This window comes from Pogoniulus pusillus, chromosome 4, assembly GCF_015220805.1.
Source record: "Pogoniulus pusillus isolate bPogPus1 chromosome 4, bPogPus1.pri, whole genome shotgun sequence".
In the NCBI taxonomy this organism is placed as follows: Eukaryota; Metazoa; Chordata; class Aves; order Piciformes; family Lybiidae; genus Pogoniulus; species Pogoniulus pusillus.
Window position 1 is genome coordinate 22,297,897 of NC_087267.1, and position 17,134 is coordinate 22,315,030.

Sequence of the window (17,134 nt, forward strand, 5' to 3'; positions counted from 1 at the left end):
ATATGCAATTATGAGATTTTTTTCTTTGACATTTAAATCATATATACAGAGGGAAAGAGACACACACATACATAAATTACAGAATCACACAATGTTAGGAGTTGGAAGTGACCTCAAAAGATCATCCAGTCCAAGCCCCTGCCAGAGCAGGATCACCTAAAATAGGTCACACAGGAACACATCCAGGTGGGTTTTTACTGTCTCCAGAGAAGGAGACTCCACAGCCTCCTGTGTTGAGGGCTCCAGAGCTGGACATAGCACTCCAGGTAAGGTCTCACCAGAGCAAAGTGGCAGAATCCCCTCTCTCTATCTCTGCTGTTTTTGAGGCAGCCCAAGCTGCCACTGGCCTTCTGGGCTGCAAGCTCACCCTGTGTGCTCATGTCCAGCTTCTCATCTATCAATACCTTCATGTCCTTTTCCACAGGGCTGCTTTTTATCTCCTCATCCCCCAGTATGTATTGATAGTGAGGATTGTCCTGGCCCAGATGGAGAATCCTGCTCTTGTTGAACCTCCTGAGGCACACCTGGGCCCACCTCTTCTGCTTGTCCAGGTCACCCTGGATGACATCCTGCCCCTCTGGTACATCAGCATCTATCACAAGCATCATTCACTGTGCCTCAGCGTGCAGGACACAAATGTTCTTTATTATCATTTAATTAATCAAGAGGCTTGAAAATCTAACCTCCTAATTTTCCACACTTAGCCAAATGGCTTTGTCCTAAACACTTAGCACAGTCAATTACGTTTCAGAACTAGTTTTTTATATTACTTAGAAAGTTCCTGACTTCAAAACCATGAGCAGAAACTAAGCCAAGCAAGTGCTTCCTTCACATTAGCAGTGGTGATTTTAAGGTGCTTTGAAAGCTGTTATCCACCCTGTCACAGGATTTTTGTGTGTGAAGCAACCTCAAGGAAGGAATTTCTGCAGCTTCAGGAATGAGGCACCTCTCTCTCCTCCTTGTGGCACAGGCAACAATTGCAGCTCGCTGTCTTTAACGTTAGGACACAGAAAAGGACACAAAGAGTGAGAGGCCTATGACAAATAACGAAGCAAACTAACTCTTGGTTGGCAAATGAGATATCTGTATTTGCCATTAAGCCTCTCAGAGGACAGTGGGATGGGTTCATTTGAATGCAACATCTACCCTTTTTCCTTAGGCTTTCTTGACATGAGATACCAGCTGAGGATGACTTGGTCACAGAGTGGGCTGGGTTGGGGAAAGGACCTCCAAGGGTCATCTAGTCCAACTCCCCTGCAGGGACATCCTAATACTTCCTTTGTGGTCTTCCAAAAGTAGACCACTTAATTGTGTAGCATGTACTAGATGTCAGAGTGTGCTAAAGGCCACAGTATGTGGTGCTATTGTTGCTACAGAGGGTAGAGCTGCATCATAAGCAGGACTGAAATGTTCCCTTCAGAAATTAACTTCTGTGAGATCAGTCATTTGAAATTGAACTTCAGACACCAGGAGAAGGGCAACGAGGCTCATGAAGGGCCTAAAGCTCATGATCTATGAGGAAGGGTCTGAGGGAGCTATAGTTGTTCAGTCTGCAGAACAGGAGGCTTTGAGGAGATCTCATTGCACTTTACAATTGCCTGAAGGGAGGTTGGAGCAAGGAGCCTCTTCTCCTTGGTGGCAAGGGACAGGACCAGAGGAAAGGGTTAGAAGCTGAACCATGGTAGGTTCAGGCTGCATACTAGCAAATATTTCTTCACTGAAAGGGTTCTCAAACATTGTAGTGGTCTGCCCAGGGCAGTTCTGGAGTCACTGTAGAATCACAGAATCAACCATGTTGGAAGAGACCTCCAAGATTATCCAGGCCAACCTAGCACCCAGCCCTGTCCAGTCAACTAGAGCATGGCACTAAGTGCCTCATCCAGGCTTTTCTTGAACACCTCAGGGACTGTGATGTCAACCAGGCAACCAGCAACAGAACAAGGGGACACAGTCTCAAGTTGTGCCAAGGGTCTAGGCTGGATGTTAGGAGGAAGTTCTTCCCAGACAGAGTGATTGGCATTGGAATGGGCTGCTATCCCTGGGGGTGTTCAAGCAGCCTGTGGACTTCATGTTTAGGAACACGGCGTAGTGTTGACCCTTCAGTGCGGGGTCAAGAGTTGAAGTGGATGATCTTGGAGGTCTTCAAACCAGATATATTCTGTGACTCTTCGGTAAGTACTTATTGTGCAAGTGGTGTGAATGATAAACACTTCATGATGCAGCTCTCCTTTTATGGCAGCGTAAAAGTGATTTGTCACTGATTTCCTTGGAGCAGGATATGACTCTAAAATAGTCAGTAATACTCAGGCACTCTTAAGCTCAATTCCCATGATCATTCCTTGCTACAACACTTACTTTCTTTTTCTTTCTAGTTTCTCTAAGCAGGTTTAAATCATTTCAAGCACCCATCAGGACTGTGCTGGCTAAGGCACTGGTTTGTGTGCTACTCACCCGGGAGCAGAACGTGTCACACGCTTTGTCATGACACTCCATCACCTGAAGTCCTGTAACATCATCTCTCATATCAGTGCAAGAGCATTCCTTGCAACCATCTTCCCAGGTTGTCCTGATGGGGTAGATTATGTTGTTGTGCACACACACCTATTGAAGACAGCAATTAAGACATGAAATTGCACACTGTTAGCTCCAAAAGACTGCTTTTTAAACCTATGAAACCCACCATAAGCTTTGTGGAACATTCTGAACTTAGTGGAGATGCTACACAGGGTCTTAAAATCAGAGGCACTCTGTTAAAGGAAGGAAAATAAATTAAGTCAAAGATGGTGTTTTATAAAGAATAAATTGCAGACTTTTATCTTCAAGCCATGGAATTGTCCAGGGTCTCGATCAGTTTCTCTGTGAGCCAATATTTACAGATAAGGAACAGTGAATCCTGTAGAAGGAGCCATTAATGGAAAACTCCTTCCAGCTACATCAACTGATCTGAAAATTCCTGCTTGGCGCTACCAGCATTCTCTCCCTTGTATCCTTAGGCCATCACAGCTACCTCTTCTGCTGTGCCTTGAGTGTACTGTGGGATTAAAGAGGTGAGCATCATTTATTCTTTATAGATGTAGCAAAGCAAGCCACAGAAACATAAAAAAAATTGTGCAAGGTCACGAACTACTCAGCGTCAGAACATAAAGGCTAGATCTCCTGAGCTGCAAAAGAGATTAACCCTTTGTTAAGCTGTCAGGCAAGGTTGTTTGAATGAAAAGCAACATTGCCTTGCAACCTCTCCTTTCTTAAAGGTTAACCTGGTATAAACACTCAATAAAAGGTTGACAAGATAAGGAAAAACACATCTTGCTGAAGATTTACCAAACTCAGGGGTATATGGAGTGGTAAAATATTTCACGTAAGCTACAATGTCTCCTCAGGGAGGGGCAAAGGGAATCAATGGGCACATGAGGTTTAGGTCCAAGGTGCCCCAAACACAAAGTTACTATAAGACTGTGTGCTAGTTTGAAGCAAGCTAGAATGTTTTGGTAAAAGAACTAGATAACGGGCAGTGAAATGAAAACAATTGATGTCAACTTCTCTCACAGTCTCACTGAGAACTCTGGGAAGAAGAAGTAAACTTTCTCCATTTTGTCTCTCACTCTTGCTTTTGCCTTAGACCTGGTCACATCTCATTAACCCTGCTCCTACTAACCTTGCTCCCTAACCTCTTGGCTGCACCTCTTTTCTTCCTGAGAACTGGGGTAAGGTTAAGAGGGCCGGGGGGAGGTGTTGGGGTGGTTTGAGAGCCCTTCCCAGGGACTCAGGTTTCTGGGAGGGGAGTTGTGCTTTTGTATTGTTTATCCTTTGTATATTTCTGTATATAATTGTATATAACTGTATATATTGTAAATAGCTGCTTGTAAATTCTGCTAGCTGTAAATAAATTGCTTCATCTATATTCCCAGGGTCCGTCTGAGTTAGCTGGGGCAAATACAAAGTGTGGGAGGGGCGGGGTAACCCCCAAACCATCACAGACTGAAAGAATATATGGCAACTCTGCTGACTCAAAGCATGTACAGTAAAGAAGTTCCAACTTGTGTTGAGGTGGAACCTCTTCTGCCGCAACTTACACCCATTGCTCCTTGTCCTATCCCAGGGAATAAGTGAGCAGAGCCTGTCCCCACTCTCCTGGCCAGCTTTCAGATACTTATAAACATTTATCAGATCCCCTCTCAGTCTTCTCTTCTCCAGACTAAAAAGTCCCAAATGTCTCAGCCTCTCCTCATAAGCCATGCCCTCCAGTCCCCTCATCATCCTTGTAGCCCTCCGCTGGACTCTCTCCAGCAGATCCCTGTCCCTCTTCAACTGAGGAACCCAAAATTGAACACAGTACTCAAAATGGGGTCTCAGCAGGGCAGAGTAGAGGAGGAGGAGAACCTCCCATGATCTGCTGGACACACTCCTCCTAATACACCCCAGGATCCCATTGGCCTTCTTGGCCACAAGGGCACATTGCTCTGCCATGGTTAGCTTGGTATCCACCAGGACCCCCAGATCCCTCTCCACAGGACTGCTTATATGCTTATTATATGTGCTATATTATGTGTCAATATATGATGAATATTATTATAGATATTATATTAAAGTATATTATAGATATGTCTATTAAGCTGGTATGGGACTTTTTAGGGTGTCAGGTAGGGATAGGAGTAGGGGGAATGAATCCAAGCTAGAGAAAGGGAGATTTAGATTAGACATCAGGAAGATCTTTGCCATAAGGGTGATGAGACACTGAAACAGGTTGCTCAAGGAGGTGATGGAAGGTCCATCCCTGGATGTTTTTAAGGCCAGTCTGGATGTGACTCTGGGCAACCTTATCTGGTAGTACATGTCCCTGCCCATAGGAGAGAGTTTGGAAGCAGATGATCCTTGAGGTGCCTTCCTTCCAACCCTGACAATTCTGTGATATGTAAAAAAAATCTGATTATCTCAAAAACTGGTTTATGTCAGCAGAAATGGCTGCAATAAAACAAGGAATGGTGTGATGGAACAATGCATTTCTGCCAGACATTGTAAATTAAAAATACCCCTGGCTTCATCATCCAGTAGTCTCATTATAGGGAGGCTTAATTCCTAGCTACCCACTGACTTTGGTGCTGTCACTCCCTGTGTAAAAGATCTGTGGAAATGACACTTCATTCCTCTTACCCTGCCTGGCACACAGGTGGTAGACACACAGCCACACTCATTGGTGAGAGATCTGGAGAGGTATCCCAGAGGGCAGCTCAGGGTTGAATTTGTGCAGTTGCAGGCACACTCATAGCTGTCACAGCACTCAGTCTTCTTGACAGTCAGCTCTTGATGAGGCGGGCAGGAAGGTCTCTGAATTGTGCTGCATGCTTCTCTATTACAGACTGGCAGGAAAAGGAAAGTAGCACGTCAAGCACAAGGCAGTTCTCTGGCAGGACTGCTGCACCAAGCCTGCTATTGCAGGCTCTGATAAATGTACTTAGAGACTTAGAAGCAACACAGAAATAAGAGACCCCGGTCAAAGATTGTGCTGCAGGGTCAGGAAATGCTCTTAAGTTTTCAAAAAAAAAAAAAAAAAGAAAAAGAAAAAAAGAAATCTTGTCTCATTCACAATCAAAAAGATTTGTGAAATAAGCACAGGGGTCAGAGCACAAATGTCCCACAGTAAAGTGTTTCTCAGCCTTGATTCAGAAGTGTACTCAAAGAAGTGCCAGCAATGCCCTTCTTCCAAGTGTGTGAAATCTTTAAACATCAGTTGGCTCCAAAATTAAACTTTTCAGAGGGATAAAATAATATCTAAAGGGAGGTGGCAGTGTTACTCTGGTGTAATGTTACAGTGCTACTCTCTGAGGGCTGTTAAAAAAAAAAAAAAACAAAAACCTTACCACATGTATAATTAGGTCTACATTCTCCAGGGTTGGTTAGGGCAGGCTGCAGGCCAAACTCACAGACAGGGACAGGAGGCAAATCACAGGAAACCAGATCACAGACTAAGAAGACAAAAAGTAAGTAATTAGTCCTCCTCAATAAAAGACATACACAGACACACACATCTCCATTAAACTTTTCTTCCCTACACTCAACTGCTATCCTAAAATACCAAATAAGAAAGTTCAGCAAATAGCTGTAAAAGTTCAGTTCAAAACAGCTTAAGAGAACAGTTCAGGCTTGGGTTATAAGGATTAAGATCCTGATGTTGTATTTAATATGTGAATATAGACCCAAAATAAACACTTCGGGGGGGGGAGGAAATACAGATATATTCTGATGTCGTTCAGACAAAACCAAATTGCTCAATTTCTCCCCTCATCACTTATGGAAAGAGGGACACATTTAAACTGGACTTAGATAAAATCATAGAATGATTTGGGTTGGAAGGGACCTCCAAAAGTCATCTAGGCCATCTCCCTGTTTTACATCACTGTGAGGTGATTCAGTGCTTTAAAACAAAGAATTGCTGTGTTAAATTTAAAAGGGACCTGTAAAGCATCTGCTAAAAACATGGAGCAAGAAGATTCACAGAATCACAGAATTTGTTAGATTGAGAAAGCCCTTCAAGTTCATCGAGTCCAATCATCAGTTTCACACTGATAAGTCCTTGACTAAACAAAATCCATCAGCACAACAGCTAAGCAGTAGGAATTGCTATGGTTGGAAAGGAACACCAGGATCAGCAAGGCCAACCTTCATCCCAGCATCCCTCAGCACTAGACCATAGCCTCAAGCACCACATCCACTCTCCTTTTAAACACCTCCAGGGATGGCAACTCCACCACCTCCCTGGGCAGCCTGTTCCAGTGCCTGACCACCTGCTCAGGAAAGAACTTCCTCCCAACATCCAACCTAAACCTTCCATGATGCAATTTGAGGCCATTTCCACTTGTCCTATCGTTAGTAATTTGGGAGAAGAGACCAGCTCCAGCCTCACTACAACCTCCTTTTATGTAGTTGTAGAGGGCAATAAGGTCCCCTCTCAGCCTACTCTTCTCCAGACTAAACAACCCCAGCTCCTTCAGACTCTCCTCATAGGCCATGTTTTCCATGATTCCTGTAGCTTATAAGAACTTACCACACTCAAATTCAGGGCAGCACTGGCTACTGTCCCTGCGCAGACGAGGGACCTCACAGGGACCACACTGGATGGCTGGAAGGAGAACATGTCCACAAAACAAGTTTGGGTAATCAGAGGATCACAGAATCATTAGGATGGAAAAGACCTTTAAGATCATTGAGACTAAGTGTAACCTGACTACCATGACCTCTAAACTGTGTCCTGAAGCACCACATCTACAGTTTCTTCCACACTTCCAGGGATGGTGAATCCACCACTTCCCTGGGCAGCCCTGACCACTCTGTCACTAAAGAAGTTTTTCCTCCTATCCAACCTAAACCTCCCCTGGCACAACTCAAACCTGTTTCTTCTTTTTTTTGCTGGTTACTTGAGAGAATCATAGAATCAACGAGGTTGGAAGAGACCTCCAAGATCATCCAGGCCAACCTAGCACCCAGCCCTAGACAATCAACTAGACCATGGCACTAAGTGCCTCATCCAGGCTTTTCTTGAACACCTCCAGGGACGATGACTCCACCACCAACACCGGTCTCACTCCAACCTCCTTTCAGGGAACTGTAGAGAACAGTAAGATCTCCCCTCAGCCTTCTCTTATGCACTCTAAATAACCCCAGCTTTCTCAGTTGCTCCTCTTATGAGGCCCTTCAAACCTCTTCCCAGCCTCACTGCTCTTCTCTGGACACCCTCTAGCTCCTCATTGTCTTTCTCATCCTGTGGCACCCAGAACCGAACCCAGCACTGAAGCTGTGCCCTCATCAGGTCAAAGTAAAGGGGCACTATCACTGTCCTGCTCCTGCTGGACACACTGGGTTTGGTACAGGCCAGGAAGCCCTTGGCCTTCTTGGCCACCTGTGCACACTGCTGACTCATGTTCAGCCACCCACCAGCACACTCCCAAATCCTTTTCCACCAGGCTGCTTTCCAGCCACTCTTCTGCAAGCCTGTGGCATTGCTTGGAATTGTTGTGACTAAAGTGCAGGACCCAGCACCTGGTTTTGCTAAATCTCATTCCACTGACCTCAGCCAATGGATTTAACCTGTCCAGACATCTCTGCAGATCCTTCCTGCCCTGGAACAGATCAACACTGCTGCTCAATTTGGTGTTGTCGGCACCAGAAGCAGAAAACTAGCTTACAAGAACACCAATTTCAGTGTAGTCATACTTAGAGCAAAACAAATTTACATTTAGCAGCAGGGCAAGGTTGGACAGAGCAGTTGATTTCCTTGTTATCCAGACACGTGCAGATCTTGCAAGGCTCATTGTCAGGAATCCATGTTTCCATGTGCTGCATGGGAGAAGAAAAAAAACACAAACCAACCAAACTGTTAGAAAGGAATCAAATTTTCTGGGCAATGCTCTATTAACAATGGGAGCAGGTCACACACAGAATCACGCGGGATGTTAGGAGTTGGAAGGGACTCAAAGAGATCATCCTGCCACAGCAGGACAATACTATCTAATACAGATCCCAGAGGAATACATTCAGACAGGCTTTGAAAGTCTCTGGAGGAGACTCCACAGCCTCTTTGGGGAGGCTGTTCCAGTGCTCTGGGACCCTTACAGTAAAGAAGTTTCCCCCGTGAGTGGAGATGGAACCAGCTTTGCTGCAACTTACACGTATTGCTCCTTATCCTATCATGGGGAGTAAGTGAGCAGAGCCTGTCCCCCCACTCTTGACCAGAACTCAGATGTTTATAAACATTTATTAAATCCCCTCTAAGTCTTTTGTTTTCCAGACTAAAAAGTCCCAAGTCTCCCAGCCTCTCCTCATCAGGCAGTGCTCCAGTCCCCACATCATCCACACAGCCCCCCACTGGACCCTCTCCATCAGATCTCTGTCCCTCTTCAACTGGGGAGCCCAAAACTGAATGCAGGTGAGGATGAGCAACATAAATTGGTAAGCTCAGAAGACTGTGCAGGCTGGTTGCTCTGTTAACAGTAATAACCTAAGAGGACATATAACTCTGAATTTACTGTTGTGCAACTGTTTAGCAGAAGGTGTAAAGAATGCAGAAATGGGATGAGGCATTGCAATTGCTTTAATCATGGAAAATGCTCAGATGGCATAAATGCTGCCACAGGCTGTCAAGAGTGACTGTGGATTCATGCAACTGCACACCCTGGTTGGGTATCCAGAAGTAATAAGTGGAAAAAAAAACAGTTTGCTAGTCTGAAGCTAGCTAGAATGTTTTGGTGAGAAGAACTAGATTACAAGCTGTGAAAGGAAAACAGAATGATGTCTACCTCACTCATAGGCTTGCTGAGAGATTCAAGAACAAGAATCCAAACATAGATAACTCACTTCTGCTGGGGAGATTGGAGCTGCATTTCTTTGTTTCTAGCCTCTCTGCCGTTTCTCTGATTAATCCACTTTGCTTCCTAACCCCCTGGCTGAACCTCTATTCTTCCTTGGGACTGGGGTAAGGTTGAGAGTGGGGCAGGGGAAAGAGGGTGGAAGGGTGGTTGAGAGCCCCTCCTGGGGACTCAGGTTTCTGGGAGGGCTGTTGCGTTTCTGTATTACCTATTACCTTGTATATTTCTGTCTATAGCTGTATATACTGTAAATATCTGCTTGTATATTCTGCTAGCTGTAAATATAAGCTTCATTCAATTTCCAGAGCTGGCTGAGCCTAGTCTGGGTGATTTCCAAAGTGTGTGGGGGGTGGGGAACACCCAAAACCAACACAAAAAAACTTTTTGGAGAAATACATAGAAAGTGGCTGCTTTCCCAGAAGAGTAGCAAACACAAAGATAAGTAGTGCATATTTTTCATTGACAGTATGTGGGATATCCCATGAGGGTAGTGGAACATTGGAACAGGTTGCCCAGAGGGAGAGCTGGGGCCCCATTCCTAGAGATATTCAAGGTAAGGCTCAAGAGGGCTCTGAGTAACCTGATCTAATTGAGAACGCTCCTGCTTACTGCAGAGGGGGTTGAAGGCTCAGGGGAAACCTTATTGCTGTCTACAACTACCTGAAAGGAGGTTGTAGCCAGGTGGGGGTTGGTCTCTCTCTTCTCCCAGGCACCCAGTGACAGAACAAGAGGGCACAGTCTCAAGTTGTGCCAGGGCAGGTTTAGGCTGGACCTTAGGAAGAAGTTCTTTATGGAAAGAGTGGTTGGCATTGGAATGGGCTGCCTGGGGAGGTGGTGGAGTCACTGTCCTTGGGGGTGTTTAAGAGGAGGCTGGATGAGGCACTTGGTGCCATGGTCTGGTTTATTGTCTAGGGCTGAGTGCTAGGTTGGACTGGATGACCTTGGAGGTCTCTTCCAACTGGTTGATTCTGTGGTTTAGTTTATTAGAAGGGTTAGGTGGTAAGTTTAACTCGATCCTAGAGGTCTCTTCCGAACTGGTTAATTCTGTGACCTTTGGAGGTCCCTTCTAACCCAGACCATTCTATGATTCTGTGTCATGGTTTGATTTTCCACTGGATGTAAGACTAGAAGAGCATTACAGCAAACCCCAAATCTGAGACCATCACTGGAGGTAAAAAAAGCACATTCAGAAAGTGTTTCACTGTTTATCCACTATTCCTTCTCTCATGAGAGAGAGGGAGGGCAATGATAGATGTTAAAGATGCAGTTACCTGTAAAGAGCTGCTCAGTGAAAATCTAGATAAATAGGCAGGTAAGAGTGAGAAGATGCACTATGGGACACTGGCATTAATCTACACAGTCTGTCTGGATTCTGGGTGAGAACAGGCAGTGTAAGTCAGGAGGATACAAAGGGCAAAGGTGTCACCTGGAAAACTCTGGAGTGCTATTTAACAGTAACAGTTTGCTGAGATCTTCAGTAATAAGAAGAAAGGAAGGGGATTACCTAAGCATGCTGCTACCTGTACTCAGAGACATCTCTGTATTTGGAGCCACTACAAGAGTCTGAAAGGATGTTTTGCTTTCAGTATGGCAAAGATAAGCCACCAGGCATGCTAGACGAAGCCAACCCAGAGTTTAACAAAGCTTAGGAGCCAAATCTCATTGAGTCAGTTAATCCATGGAAAATCTATTGTAGTCAAAGCAAGCTTGCATCAATGTATTGCTAGCAAAGAACATTATCTCAGGGCTGGGATAAGAAAAAAAGACTCACAGCCCTGTCAGAGCATTCCATGGCCTCAGGGTTTACAATGTCCAGAGAAGGCAGCTGATAAAGAATGCCTGCAATTGCAGGTGGTGGTGTGAAAAGCTTGTGGATAACTCAAGACTGAGAGAATCACAATGTTTTCTCTAACATCTGCAGCAGTCTGCTTTGCACACAGGTTCTCTTCAGCACAATCAGAAACCTCTTTCTACTACCAGAAGAAATTAGAAGAGCTAGCAGAGTGTTTGCAGAACTCCATATGGGGACTGCTACTGGAAATCCTATAACCTTCAGCTCAGTCTGGGGTAGAAACAGAGGAATGAACACCAGAGGGAAAGAAGGGGGTGAAGGAAATCATCTGCACTACTCCGAGCTCTTTGCCTGTTGTCTTACTCACTCAGCTAATCCTGCAATGGTAGAGACACAAAACTGCTGTGAGAGCTGATCCTGCCCTGTCCTCCACCTTGCCATCCACACAGCATCTGCATCTAAGCCTTGACACTAGGGTACAGAGAAGAGGTTTTCAGAGTTAAAACCCTGTTAAGGGCCATGGGACAACTGAGATGTTTTTTAGAACTTCTGCAGAAACAAGTAGAGAGCACTGCAAAAGTCATCCCTGAGATGTGTACTGAGCTTTTCTCCACAAGAGCTTGAAGCAATTATTTAAATGGAAAAAATGTACTGCATTGGCCTGAGGATTCAGGGATTTAAGGAATACAGATCCTAGACTTTAATCTGCACTGAATCCAGCATCAGTAAATTTGCAGATTACACCAAGCTAGGAGCAGGTGTGGAGCTGTTGAAGGATAGGAGGGCCCTGCAGAGGGACTTTGCCAGGCTGGATGGGTGGGCAGAGGCCAATGAGATGAGATTTAACAATGCCAAGTGAAGGGTTCTACACTTTACAGTATCACAGTATCATCAAAGTTGGAAGAGACCTCATAGATCATCAAGTCCAACTCTTTAACACAGAGCTCAAGGCTAGACCATGGCACCAAGTGCCACATCCAATCTTGCCTTGAACAGCTCCAGGGACGGAGACTCCACCACCTCTCCGGGCAGCCCATTCCAGTGTCCAATGACTCTCTCAGTGAAGAACTTTCTCCTCACCTCGAGCCTAAATTTCCCCTGGTGCAGCCTGAGGCTGTGTCCTCTCATTCTGGTGCTGGCCACCTGAGAGAAGAGAGCAACCTCCTCCTGGCCACAACCACCCCTCAGGTTGTTGTAGTCAAAACAACCCCAAGCAGCAATACAGGCTGTGGACAGAGCAGCCAGGCAGAGAGGGACCTGGGGGTGGTGGTAGATAGTAGCTGAACATGAGGCAGCAGTGTGCCCAGGTGGCCAAGAGAGCCAATGGCATCCTGGCCTGGATCAGGAGCAGTGTGGCCAGTAGGATGAGGGAGGTTATTCTTTCCCTGTACTCAACATTGGCCAGGCTACACCTTGAGTCCTGTCCAGTTCTGAGCTCCTCAATTCAAGAGAGATGTTGAGATACTGGAACGCGTCCAGAGAAGGGAAACGAAGTTGGTGAGGGGTCTGGAGCACAGCCCTGTGAGGAGACACTGAGGGAGCTGGGGTTGTTTAGCCTGGAGGAGAGGAGGCTCAGGGGTGACCTCATCGCTGTCTATAAGTACCTGAAGGGAGGCTGTAGCCAGGTGGGTTTGGTCTCTTCTGCCAGGCAACCAGCAACAGAACAAGGGGACACAGTCTCAAGTTGTGCTGGGGCAGGTCTAGGCTGGATGTTAGGAGGAAGTTGTTGGCAGAGAGAGTGATTGGCAATGGAATGGGCTGCCCAGGGAGGTGGTGGAGTTGCTGTTCCTAGAGGTGTTCAAGCAAAGCCTGGATGAGGCACTTAGTGCCATGGTGTAGTTGATTGTCTAGGGCTGGGTGCTAGGTTGGCTTGGATGATCTTGGAGGTTTCTTCCAACCTGCTTGATTCTATGATTCTATTCAATGATTTACAAGAAGCATTTCATATAGAACCATAAGAAAACAACTAGATCTGTGCAGAGTTGATCTGTGCATGGGACAGTGATTCTATACCCTGCAAGTTATTTTCTCCTTTCAAAGAAATATGTTTGGTTTTTTTTTTATTCTTCTGTTCCCTTTATTGCAAAAATTACTGGGTTGGGTTGTTGAGTTTTGTTTTTTTCCCCCTCCATTTTTCCAGCTCAGTAAGTACTATACAAGTCCAGTGATACTGCATTTAATAGAGGATCCAAAACAGATCCCAGAACAGAAATCATGGCCAGATATATGGAGATGATTTAACCTCCAAATAAAAGCTAGTACAAGGTCCAGGTGCTCAATTCCTCAGAAAAATCTGACCTTTGGTTTTAAAAGCATCTTTAAGATAATACATTTGTGGAATAAAATGCCTAAAGGGTGTGTATGCCTGAGGAGGAGGCTTCATGCTGTTAGGCTCCCCTTTCCCAGCAGGAGGAAACCTTCAAAATCACAGTTAGTAAATATTTGCTCAGCACCTTGTGCTTGGTAAGTCCCAGGAGGCAGCAGTAAGGCACAAGCCATGGCAAACAGGGTCCTTAGAGCCCTGTGGATCTTCCCTGTACAAGGACACGCTGTGAGGTTGCTGGTGCAGACTTATTCTCAGCAGTGCAAAGAGCATTTAAGAGAGATGCTTCAGTCAGAAAAGCTCTTTGCTTCCTTTCGGCTTCACTGTAAATGTTTAGAAGATGTTTCTTGCTGATGGGAATGTGAGCCTAAATTTGCTTGTGTGAAACAAAGCTATTCAGAGCACATATATTCATTTACTTTCTAAAACCTTCAGTTCTTTTTACTTACAGAATAACTTCTCCCCACACATGCAGACTTCTGTTATTTACAAAAGATCTATGCTACAAACAACGATGCTGCCTTTGACAGAAGATTTGCTCACAAGCATGAGGCCATTCAAAAATCTCATTAAGCATCTAAAGCCCATAAAGCACTGAGATTCGACTCCCATCTTCTTAAAGTCCTAGAACAAAACTTCAGAATTGAAAAACTCCTAGAGTTAAGCAGCTGGGGGTGAGGAGGAACGACCTCTGTGTTATGTGGAAGAGGGGAGGAGTTTTCACATCCAGTGTGTGATGCCGGAAAGGGAATCAACAGCTGGATTCACTGCACCCAGCACTCCTGGCTCTTCCCGAACCCATTCTGACAAGTATTTAGCTGAAGAAAGTGGATTTTCAGTAAGACTAAAATGGTGTTGGAAGGGAAATTGACAGCTGGATTCACTGCAGACTGGCACCCAGCACTCTTGGCTGATGTGGAGGGCCCATAGGCCCAAAATATGATTACTTTCATCCAAGGAATGATTCTTATCCACAGAAAAGGATGTAGAATCATAGAATCAGTCAGGGTTGGAAGAGACCACATGGATCATCTAGATCAAATCGCCCTGCTATGGGCAGGGACACTCTATCCTAGATCAGGTTAACACAACTTACCATAAGATTAGCTTGGTTACACTGCATCCCACTAGCCACTGAAAGTATTCCATTAAGTTTTGAGGAGCCAATTGAGCACATTTGAAGTACGGGTTCCAGATGTATCATTAATTAGATTGTCTTTACTTCTACAAGCCTGCTGAGTAGAATCATAGAATCAAGTAGGTTGGAAGAGACCTCCAACATCATCCAATCCAATCTATCACCTAGCCCTGTCCAGTCAACTAGATCATGGCACTAAGTGCCTCATCCAGGCTTTGCTTGAACACCTCTAGGAACAGCAACTCCACCACCTCCCTGGGCAGCCCATTCCATTGCCAATCACTCTCTCTGCCAACAACTTCCTCCTAACATCCAGCCTAGACCTGCCCCAGCACAACTTGAGACTGTGTCCCCTTGTTCTGTTGCTGGTTGCCTGGCAGAAGAGACCAATCCCCACCTGGCTACAGCCTCCTTTCAGGTACTTATAGACAGCAATGAGGTCTTAGTAAATATTGACTTATGCCATCCTCCTTTCTTCCCTCCAGACAAATATGTCATGCATTTCCAGGTCTGTACAGTCTCAGCTGGGAGACTAATTCACACCAGGGGAGACACACAAGGCTGACATCCAGTGGGTTATGAGCAACTGAGATAGGAAGTTAAGTACTCAGACACTTAGAATCACAGAATTAACCAGCTTGGGAAAAAACTTTGAGATCATCAAGTCCAACCTATCACCTAACACTTTCTAATCAACTAAACCACAGCACCAAGTGCCTCATCCAGTCTCCTTTTAAACACCTCCAGGGACAGTGACTCCGCCACCTCTCCAGACAGCCCATTCCAGTGCCAATCACTCTTGCTGTGAAGAACTTCCTCCTAACCTCCAGCCTAAACCTGCCCTGGCACAGCTTGAGACTCTGTCCTCTAGTTATGTCACTGAATGCCTGGGAGAAGAGAACAACCCCACCTGGCTACAGCCTCCCTTCAGGTAGTTGTAGACAGCAATGAGGTCAGCCCTGAGCCTCCTCTTCTCCAGGCTAAACAGCCCCAGATCCCTCAGCCTCTTCTCAGAGGGCTGTGCTCCAGGCCCCTCACCAGCCTTGGTGGCCTTCTCTGGACACATTCAAGCACCTCAACATCTTTATTAAACTGAGAGGCCCAGAACTGGACACAGTACTCAAGGTGTGGCCTGACCAGTGCTGAGTACAGGGGCTGAAGGACTTCCCTGCTCCTGATGGCCATGCTGTTCCTGCTCCAGGCCATGATGTCATTGGGCACACTGCTGACTCATGTTCAGTTAGCTGTCAACCAGCACCGCCAGGTCTCTTTCTGCCTGGTTGCACTCCAGCCACTCTGTCCCCAGCCTGTAGCACTGCATAGACTTCTAAAGGAGACTTCCAAACCCCAACTACTTACAAAGGCAAGCAGAGAGGTGCATGGTTACCTGGTGGTGGGTGCCATCTTCAGTGACACACTGTGTGCAGACCTCTTCAGCAACACAGCTGTGGTTAAAAGTCACCTGTCCATCTGGACAGAAGCAACCTTCTGTGGGATAATCCTTGCAGACACTGAGGTTGGTGCCATTCTCACAGTGCTTTATGCAGGCTTTGTGGCAGTGATCATATGACAAATATGCAGGACATTTCATTGCTGAGGAAGACAGGAAAAAAAGAAAGAAAAGAAGGAAGAAAAAAAGGAGGAAAAAGGATAAAAAAGAAAAAAAAAATCGTTAGAAAAAGATCTAAATGGTGCTAAATGTGCCAGGGGATGTCTAGGCTGCATTTTAGAAGGAAGTTCATGCCAGAGAGAGTTTTTGGCATTGGAATGGGCTGCCCAGGGAGGTGGTGGAGTCACTGTCCCTGGAGGTATTCAAGCAAAGCCTGGATGAGGCACTTAGTGCCATGGTCTGGTTGACTGGTTAGGGGTGGGTGCTAGGTTGGACTGGATGTTCTTGGAGGTCTCTTCCAACCTGCTCGATTATATGATTCTGTTCTGTGATTCTAAATGTTTCTCCTCACAGTTTCTTTTAGAATTCTGTTCAGTTTTGGTTTTGTTCTTTTTTAAAGCCACCCACTGATGGACACGTTTTGTCCTCTACAGACACTACAATCCAGGAAAATATATTTTTGTCACTAAGAATTTCCTCTGTGGGATATGGTTAAGGGCATTTTCTTATGTCATAGTCCACACACACAAAAAAAAAAAAAAAAAAAAAAAAAAAAAAAAAGCCACACTTTCAGGCCACTTGAATCAGCACAGTATGGTTTACCCTAATAACAACACAACAGCTTGCATGAGTTGGACATCTTGCCTGACTTTTTTTTACACATACAATTTGCCATTGGAATGGGCTAGCCAAGGAGGTGGTGGAGTCACCATCCCTGGAGGTGTTGAAGAAAAGCCTGGATAAGGCACTTAGTGCCATGGTCTAGTTGATTGGCTAGGTCTGGGTGCTAGGTTGGATTGGATGATCTTGGAGGTCTCTTCCAACCTCATTGATTCTATAGTCTAGTTGATTGGATAAGGCTGGGTGATAGGCTGGACTGGATGATCTTGGAGATCTCTTCCAAACTCATTGA

General features: G+C 45.5%; 1 protein-coding gene across 1 annotated transcript in view; it reads right to left on the reverse strand.

Moving 5' to 3' along the window:
* The window catches only part of VWF (von Willebrand factor), a 220,778-nt gene that overhangs the window by 38,918 nt on the left and 164,726 nt on the right, over positions 1-17,134 (reverse strand). The window contains 6 exon segments of the mRNA XM_064142874.1: positions 2,452-2,601; positions 5,152-5,357; positions 5,859-5,963; positions 7,043-7,117; positions 8,229-8,331; positions 16,000-16,205. Of these exon segments, the coding sequence (XP_063998944.1) occupies positions 2,452-2,601; positions 5,152-5,357; positions 5,859-5,963; positions 7,043-7,117; positions 8,229-8,331; positions 16,000-16,205 (845 nt within the window).